This window comes from Nicotiana tabacum, chromosome 10 (assembly GCF_000715075.1).
Source record: "Nicotiana tabacum cultivar K326 chromosome 10, ASM71507v2, whole genome shotgun sequence".
Taxonomy (NCBI): domain Eukaryota; kingdom Viridiplantae; phylum Streptophyta; class Magnoliopsida; order Solanales; family Solanaceae; genus Nicotiana; species Nicotiana tabacum.
The window spans coordinates 137,146,972-137,156,755 of NC_134089.1; the positions used below are offsets into that span (position 1 = coordinate 137,146,972).

At 37.0% G+C, this 9,784-nt stretch overlaps 1 protein-coding gene across 1 annotated transcript; it reads right to left on the reverse strand.

The window, feature by feature from the left end:
- Window positions 1-3,374: 3,374 nt before the first annotated feature.
- Window positions 3,375-7,348, reverse strand: LOC107812191 (pentatricopeptide repeat-containing protein At1g73710-like). Its single transcript, XM_016637227.2, has one exon. It carries the CDS (start codon window positions 7,200-7,202, stop codon window positions 4,113-4,115), a length of 3,090 nt encoding a protein of 1,029 aa, XP_016492713.2. The 5' UTR covers window positions 7,203-7,348; the 3' UTR covers window positions 3,375-4,112.
- Between the last annotated feature and the right edge of the window lie 2,436 nt (window positions 7,349-9,784).

Sequence of the window (9,784 nt, forward strand, 5' to 3'; positions counted from 1 at the left end):
TGATTTCCAATTCATCATAGACAACCTCCACACAAAGTTGGTTGGGTGGAAAACAAACATGCTTAATATGACTGGAAGGACTACCTTAGCAAAAGTATCCCTTAACACCATCCCCAACCATGTAATGCAACACATCAAACTCCCCTCCAAAACATCTAAAGAGATTGACAAAATCCAAAGGAATTTCATCTAGGGTACCACCATTATCAAAAGGAAGATGCACTTGGTTTCCTGGGATACAATCACAAAATCTAAGGCACAAGGTGGACTTAGAATCCAAAGAGCTGACTTGAAAATAGAGCCATCCACTCAGGATTGGCATGAAGGCTCTACCAGAACCCATCAAGCACTGCAATTGGAGGTACCCGCCAAAAAAATCAAAGTCAAGCACCTGGCGATGCATACTCAAAGGGTGGGAAACATGCATACAAGCCAAAAGATGGGTTGTCCACTCAGGGAACAGAGTCAACTTATATCCCAAACCTCCCCTCAATCAGATCCATAATTGAAGGCCCTCTTACCCCGGAGGACCTGGCCACGATTGTGGCATCAGTTCACAATAATGGGAATTGGGATTTTTCTTCTATCTCCCTAAGTATCCCCCACAACATCAAAAATACCATCCTAAACACATCCATACTATCCAATCATATAAAGGAGGACAGAATGACCTAGGGAATCACCACAAATGACATCTACACCTCAAATTCAGCATACTCTCTACTGGATAATCTTGTCCAACATAAATGTACAGACAAAGGTAACAACTACTTGTGGATCTGGAAATTAAAAGTTCCAAACAAGATCAAGTCCTTCTTTTGGCTTCTCTTCCATGATAGGCTCTCCACTGAAGCCTTCCTCCACCATATTGGGATTCATCTAGATCCCAAATGCAGTTTCTGCAACTAGGGAATTGAAACATTTGCACACATCTTCTTCGATTTCCCCAACACAAAACTATTCAAGACAAACTTTGTCTCAGAGAGTTCCAACACACTTCCAAGCCATGTCACCTCCTTCACTAGTAGGGACTGGCCATCACATGGTCCATTCTCAAGAAAAAACCCTTCAATAACACCATCAATTGGGAAGACCTACTCCCCTTCTGCTTCTGGCAAATTTGGCTCTCAAGAAACAATAATCTCTTTAACAATAGGAAGGATATAGTTAATACAAAAGCTGCTCTAGCAAAAGTGACAGAGTAAATAACCATATTGGTCAACAGAACACCCATAAAAGAGAAAACTATCTGGGTCAAATGGACACCCCCTCTAACCAACACATACAAGTTTAACACAGACGGGGCTGCAGTTGGGAATCCGGGAAAGGGAGGAGTGGGAGGAGTCTTCAGAAATGCAAGTGGAAACTGGGTGTTGGGCTACATGGGAAGCATTTAACACACTACCAACACACAGGCTGAGCTACCCGCATTACTGAAAGGACAGCAAATCGCAGAAGAAAGGCAGCTAACGCCCTTGGAAATAAACACAGACTCCACAGAGGTAATTAGAATGCTCAACAACAGAAATCTTATCTTTGACTCAATTATCTTTGAATGCAGGTCAATCGTCCAAAGACTAGGAGACATGGTGATGAAACACAACTACAGGGAGACGAACAAAGTTACTGACTTACTAGCAAAGGAGGGTGCTAAGATGAACTTTTTTGATACTATTTTAGTAGCAGCAGTTCCTCCGGTGTTTTCTACACGTCTTTTGGGCAGACATCGCGGGAACTGCTTTCTCCAGACAAGTTTTGGAATGTAATATTGACAATCATGGCCATTCATCATTTCATTATTATATCCCCTATAAACAATGCTACTGTTTTATGCCCTAACAGATAGTATTTTTAATGAATTGCACCACTTTTAACAAAAAAAGATGTCGGCTTACTACACCAGACCCCTCTATTCTTTTTGAGACAGAGCAGTACTTCTAGTTGAAAAATCAAGCATTTCTTGAACTATGAATTTTTAGTACTATATCCCAAATGCTTTTAATTTTAAAAAAAGACGATCCATTCAATAATATTTTACTTAATTTTAACTATGTGTATATTATTTTTTAATGTCGAATTTCGTAGCAAAAAAATAATGAATTATGTTTATGGATTGTCGTACTTCAAACTCCGTTACGGTTGTAAACTAGGGTTATCTTCTTTGTGAGGAAAATAATATTTAACAGATGTCGGGAGAGGCATTAAAATGTTTTTCAAAAAGCAATTAGTTGCTGGTTGTCCCCGTAGTAACCGATATGTTGAAGCAGCTCTTTCTTTTTTTGGTTTTCAACGCGGTGATATATCCAACTAAATATGGAATTAGGGGATAAAGGCTTCCTAACAGAGGCTTCCATATCCAGGGTTCAAACTCAAGACCTAGGCTCGAATTCGATACCTTTAGTTAAGAATAAACGAGTACTTACCACTCCACCACAACCCTTGTTGGTTGTTGAAGCAGCTCTCTTCCAAAGAATGGGAATTTATTCAACTGTTATTTGTCAACTCCGTTATTTCAGCTAACACGAGGAACAGAAAGGAAAGACTATGAGGTTCTTTCTATTCAATGCAAGGGAGTCCTGGCTTGTTCCCCAATCAGATTACTAGCCTGTTTGGTCAAGCTTCTCCAATCCTATAAGCACTTTTTTTTTCAAAGTTAAAGTATTTGACCAAGCTTTTGGAATAAAAAAAAATGCTTTTGAGGAGAAGCAGAAGCAGAAAAAAAGTAGCTTCTCCAAAAGCACTTTTTTTAAAATCACTTTTGAGAAAAATACATTTAGACACAGTTTTTAAAAGCTTGGCCAAACTCTAATTGTTGTTCAGAAGTGCTTTTCAGATTAATTAGTCAAAAACAAACTGTTTCTCATCAAAAGTACTTTTGAGAAAAATCCATTTTCAAAATAAACTGATTTTTGCAGTTTGACCAAACAGGCTATACATTTGGAGATGTGCTGCTCCTCTAGGCAATTAATTTATAGGTTGCTCCTCTAGGCAATTAATTTATAGGTTTGAGTTGTAACTGGTGGCTTTTGTGGGAATGTGGTTGTTGAAAGTGCTTAATAAGTGGATTTGTGTGCTAAATGTTGGTTAGTTGATGAGTTTAAGAATCCAAAAATGGATTTTGATTCTAGGTGCAGAATCCAAAAGTGGATGCATCTTTTTGGACAACCAATTTGGAGGTTGGTAGTAGCAACACAAAACCTACAGCTCAGAGTATTTTGCAAAGAAAATAATGCAATTAAAACTTCAAAGTTTGAGTTATTTTCTTCTAACAAACGTGTAACGAGCAGTTGGCCAGTGGGCTCATGTCCTTGTGAATTGAGGGCAGAATCAGATACAAGAAAAAGGAGTAAATGAGATGCCAGGGAAGAGCTGGATTTTGGTGTTCATTTTTCATTTAACTCTGCCATTTCAATATAACAAAGAGGAAATACTCCCTCTTTCTGAGGATTATAAAACAGAACTATTACTCCCTTACCATAAATTCAAAAGCTAGTGGCCTGATTGGATACATCACCATTACCTCTTTTATCACTATAACAAAATCCAAGCTCTTATGAGCACAACCTTAAATAGCAAGAGAAATACATGTTAAAAACTGCTGCCAACTTCTTGGAGGGCTACACCGCGTAACCTGTCTGATCCCGGAGGATTGCAGGAAGAAAAAACTGCAATGTGCTTAGAAGTGCTGCAAACTTCTTAGTAGTTTGATGAAGCAAACTGTGCCCGTTGTTTACTGTTAGTTCGGGAAGGGAAGAAGACCTCCCCATCAAAGCACCCTCGTTCCACATACAAATTCCTAGAGATTCTTTTGGGCACCTATACATGATCCGAAAGACATGGATCTTATCTAGCACAAACCTAACTTTCCCCAAAGAGCCTTTGTCCTCCCTTTTCTACTTGGTCATAATTTACAGCTCAACGAACCAAGAGAGGCAAGTCCTCTGTATTGCGATAGCTGTCAATTGGTACTCGCCTGCCATGTTTTCGGAGAAAATATACTTGGACATTTCCTATGTACAGAGTTGACCAACAGAAGCTAGTCAACTCAAATAACATAAGTTAAGTCGTGAATGCTACCGAGCATGATGTCCTGCTTAGCTTTGATGGTTTGATCAACCTTCAGAGTCTTCACCTTCACCACCTTGAGAATCTTCAGCCACACCATCTTCAGGTTCAGAGTCTGTAAGCTGCTTCACATCTAAATTAAGCTTCATTTCCTGACTAACCAAATCAGCAAGGTCAAACCTACCTGCATTTCCATAGGCATCTATGATTGCCTCATATAATGATTCATTGGGCTCAATGAGTCCATATTTTAACTGGCCATATATCCGCTTTATACCTTCAACCATGCCAGCTTTCCCATAGCAACCTACAAGATTAACAAATGTGACAATATCTGGTTCCAGTCCTTCATCTTGCATTCTCATGAATATTTTTAGTGCTTTATCAATCTGCTCTGAAGCTCCATATGCATAAATCGCAACATTGTAAGCAAAGGGATGAAGCTCCAATCCTGGTTGTGTGATGACGTTGCAGGATTCAATTGCAAGTGCGTGCAAGCCCACTGCAGAGAAAACAGCGATTATCACAGCTTGTCTGGCGTAAGGTTTACCTTCTCGGTAAGACAACTCAAGCTGTCTAACTGCCTCTGCTGAGAAACCTCCCTTTTTCAATATTGTGAATAACACTTTAAATGTACCCCCATCTGGCAGAAGTTTCCTGTTAATCATTTCATGCAGCAGTTCGGCACATTCAACAAGCTGCCCATTTGTGGCATAGCATGCCATTACCTTATTGAATGTCACACAATCTCTTAAAAGTCCAGACTGCTTCATGTCCTCTGCTATCTCAATGGCTTCATCAAGCATACCCATGTTCTTGTATGCATAAATCAAAGTTGCAAAAGTAACACCATCGGCCTGGCCTCTCTCCCTCAAATAATTAAATATCAACTTTGCTTCAGACACCATTCCAAAGTCCGCATACAGATTGAGCATACTGTTGGATGCAATGATATCGGGACCTCCCTGCAAGTTTTTTATCTGCTCATAAAGTGTTTTCGCTCCCTCTACTGACCCGAGCTTACCATAAGCCTTAATCATTGAAGTCAATATTATTTGATTAGCTTGAAGGCCAGAGTCTTTCATGACATGGAAATAACGCATAGCTTCTTCAAATTTACCAGCTTCAGCAACCCCATCAATTAAAGTTCCATAAACAACCTCATTTGGTTTTACACCTGCTTTCGACATTTCATCGAAGACGTCAACAGCATCAGAAATCCTATTCATGCGCACATAACTAGCAATTAGTGCAGAGAAGGTAGAACATGAAGGTTTAAATCTCAATCCTTGCATTTCGGCTAAGAGCTCTCTGGCTTGGTCAACCAAATCACCCCCAGAGAACATCTGGATTAGAGAGTTATAAGTGCATTCGTCAGGCCATGCCCCTTGGCTTTTCATTCCTTTGAAGAGTGAGAAAGCTTTATCATACAGCTTTGCGATGCCATATGCTTTGATCATGACATTATACTCTACAACTTCTTTTTTTGGAATAAACTTCTTGTCTCTCCTACCAAAGAACACATCCTCTGCTTCAGTCCAGAGTCCCTTATCGGCATATGCATCAATGATGGCAGCATAAGCTGGTGACGAGAACCCGCCATTCAGTTGGCACTTGTCGAAAAGCACCTTCGCACGGTCAATCAACCCTTCATTGATGTACATTCTCATAATAACAGGAAGAGAGTGTTCATCTATATACATACCTAAACTTTCAATTTCACTAATCACACCTTCAACCTCCTGGATCATATTTTGTTTGCACAATATTTGAAGTATTGCTCTACAAGTCACAGCATCAGGGAAGAGTCCTGCCCCCCTTATCTTTCTGTACCACTCAATAGCCCGATCAATCTTACCCGCATTAGCATAAAGAGACAGGAAGATGTTGTATGTTTTCGTGTCAGGAGATATCCCTCTTTCCTCCATCTTGTTCAGCAAAGCTTCCGCCTCTTCCAAGTGACCATGACTTCCACAAATAAAGATCATAGTATTGAAGGTAATGGCATCCAACGCCACCCCTGATTTCAACATCTCATTGAATACATTTGCAGCGTCCTTCAACCGACCAGCCTTCCCATACAAATCAATCAGAGTATTGTAGGTGGCGGTCATTCGAGGTTTCTTACAAGTGTTCTCAACTTCTGAAAGACTTAAAAATCTAGAAGGATTCCTCCCTCCAGTCCTGAAAAGCTCGGTCAACAAAAACTGCTTCAAACTGAAAGGTTCAGAGTCGTCCATAGAATCCAACTCAAGATCGTCCAATTCAATCTTTCCAATACACCAATCCTTATAGAACCTATCTGCTCTATCATATTCTCCTGCATCCTTCAAAACCTTAACAACTGTATTCATTGTAACCTCATCTGGGAAAATTCCCCTCAATTTCATATGTTTAATCCATAAAAGAGCCTCCTTTACCAACCCTGCTTTCCCGTACACATCAACAAGCATAGCATAGGTATTATTGGTCGGAAAAACACTATTCTTTGCCATTTCAATCCAACAAAGTCTCAACTCATCCCATTTCTTAGCTCTACCTAGTGCCCTAAGTATGACATTATAGTGAATTACATTCGGAACATAATCTTTCTGCGATTTCATCCACGCAAATACCCTAAGAGCTTTCTCCCAATTACTCTGTTCTTTGAGAATCACAGTCTGCTCTTTAGGACTAAGCTTCCCATAATACAAATCAAGGGTTTTCTCAACATCACTTTCTGTTCTTAAAGAACGCAAAATTGAAGGTAAAATACCTCCATACCCCTTTCTTTTACCATTAATAACCGTTCTTGAAGGTAAAGCTTCAGCCTTTGAATGACACTGAAGCTTAAACCCTACAAAACCCCTATCTTTTTGAGGTTTTTGATTCTGCGGTTGCAAAATCTTTACATTTCTGTGTAAAGGATGGTTAATTTCGGATGTAGGTTGAGATTTACAGATTTGTCTTTGGGCAAAAGGGTGTTTGGTGGTGTGTAAGTTAAACCCTAGAAAAACCCTAGAATTGAAATGAGAATTAAGGTTTTGAGGCTTACATTGTGAAGAAATGGGTTGAGCTTGAAGTGGGTTGCGAAGAGTTTCATAGGTTGGAGTTGCTCCTTGTCCAATCTCCATGGAAGTGTATGTCTGAAGCATCATATTTCCTTGTGTTAACAGTTAAACAAGAAAATGGACAATTTTAACTGTAACAGCTGAAAAATATATATGCTGCCGGCCAGAAATAGAACATAAGAAAGGAAAGATATTTCAGAACTTGGGAAGAGGGAACCACCTCTTTTCTTTAATTTTGAAATAATAATCAATTTATTGGTCGGACTAGTTTTGATATTACTTGCTACCACGGCTTCTCTCACCTTCTTTAGCGGAGGGTCTATCGGAAATACTGTTTCTGCCCTTACAAGGTAGGAGTAAGGCTAGGTACATCCTACCCTCCCCAGACCCTACTTGTAGGACCACACTGCTTTGTTGTTGTTGTTGTTGTTATTGGTCTGACTAAGTTAAATTCACATAATGTATGATTCATTTAAAAGAAAATTATTTCTTGTGAATTTATAGTCTCCAGACTCAACCCTTGTGGATCGTTTGGTATGATGGATAAACAAACATAATACTGAGATAAAAATTTAGTGTCGTCTTATCCCTTATTTGGTTACTAATCATGAAATAAGTTATCTCACGATTAAAAATAGTATCGGGATACCTTATACCTGCCAGAGGGTAGAATAATAATTACTGGATAAGTTATCCAGGATAAAGCAGTAAAAGTAAAATTGACAGTACCATAATTAATACAATATACCAAACAATTAATAAAAAATAATACTAGGATAACTAATTTCACGATAACTGATTGCAGGATAACTAATTTAGCAGAACTAATCCCAGTATAACTAATTCCAACATAACTAATCTCAGCATAACTTGTCTTCAAACCAGACGACCCCGTAGGATGAAGTGATCTCATGTATGGTAACTTCCATTTAGTTTTCATTTCTCAACTATGTTCTTTAGGAAAAAAAATAAGGTGTTTAAATTAAGTATTTTGACTTGTGTTTAAAATTTAAATTATGTTGTTTGATGTCAGAGCTCTTGGAGAAATTGAAAAAGAAAAAGTTTGAAAATGAAAAAGGTTGCTAGGTTGAAGATTTTTTGGGTAAAGAAGACATAAGAATTGTGAAATTCCTGAAAAAAATGAAACTTTTTCAAATGAAATTGGTATTTAAAAATTAGAGTTGTATTCGGACATGAATATAATTTGAAGTTGTTTTTAAATTTTTGTGAGCGATTTAAAGTAAAATTTTAAAAGACAGCTTTTTGGAGTTTTTCAAATTTTTAAAAAATTCTGAAATTCAACTTCAAGTGAAATTTGAAATTTTCATGGCCCAACATTGATTCTGAAGAAGTAAAAAATTTCCCCCCAAAGAAAGTGGAAAAAAAATTATGGCCAAACGGGCCCTTACACTTTTTGAAGCAAAATCTTTTCAGGGGAAAAATAAGGAACAAGCCTACAACTTTCTTACGTGCTTTACACCAACTTTTCTCCAAAAAGATTTCTTCAGAAAGCTTTTCCAAAATTGTCCAATTTCTTACCATTATTTAATTTTATCAAATTTTAACCAGGAGTTTTACAACAACAAAAAACTCATTTAAGAGAAAAAGAGTAACAAACTAACACATAAAACTTTGTTAACAATTTTGCATGGACGAATTAGAGAACATATTTATATGGAGAATGCAAAATTTTGGAAAAAAGATTTTCAATAATATTTGGTTGATGAGATTTTCAACTATCTTAAGGGAAGACATGCATGCATGTACATTTTGAGTTGATCGAATTTTGGTAACGACTAAATTAAAACACTGAAAAAACGAAATATAAATGTGATCTAGATAGCTAAATTGATTTATACTTGTGAACTGTTATATACTATACAGTTTTTGGAAGTTATGCTAAAACATACACTAGTTTTCAATCGATCAAGTTCGTTTTAATTTTCTACCTTTGTTTAAGTTTGAAACGGATTCATTTAGTTTGACATATGCTACCTTTGTTTGTCATGACACAATTTTAATTCAAATACTTGGTAAATATCAAAATACTTGAAATGTGCATAACATTAATAGAGACATTTGCTATCCCCAAGTCCATATGATTGTTCATGTATATTTACTAGCATTAGATTATAGTCTCATTTATTTATATATGTCTATAACTTGTACATTGTTTATTTATTTTAATAATATATTATATTTCATTGAAAAAGAAACCTAAAGTTATTGCAAGAGAAGGATGGCACATAAGAATCTTGTGACTGGATTAATTGACAAACTATAGAAGACCGTCTTTTTTCAAAAACTTTCATGTATGTTAGATTTAGTGGAAGTTAAATAGAAAATATGCTTTGTGATGTCTTTTTTTTTTAATTTTTTTATTGTATTGGGCATTTAATATCAAATATTGTCGATGTATGTTTTATGAGTCTAAATTTGTGAGATGATTTTTTTTTCCTTTTCCATGTTTTTAGAGACTAGATTGCTTAGGATTTTTTTTTCCGTTTTCAATTTCATGAGTAGGAAAAGGAAAAAAATCGAGAAAGACGAAAAAGAAATAAGTTTACGAAAGTAGGCGGAAAAGAGAGAGAAAAGGATAGAAGAAAAAAATACAGAAAAATGGGGAGTAATGGCAATTTGTCTTTTTGATATTTTTAACTATTTTTGCA

Excerpts from the sequence above, each read along its gene's own strand:
- LOC107812191 (XM_016637227.2), bottom strand. The coding sequence starts at position 7,202 with ATGATGCTTCAGACATACACTTCCATGGAGATTGGACAAGGAGCAACT.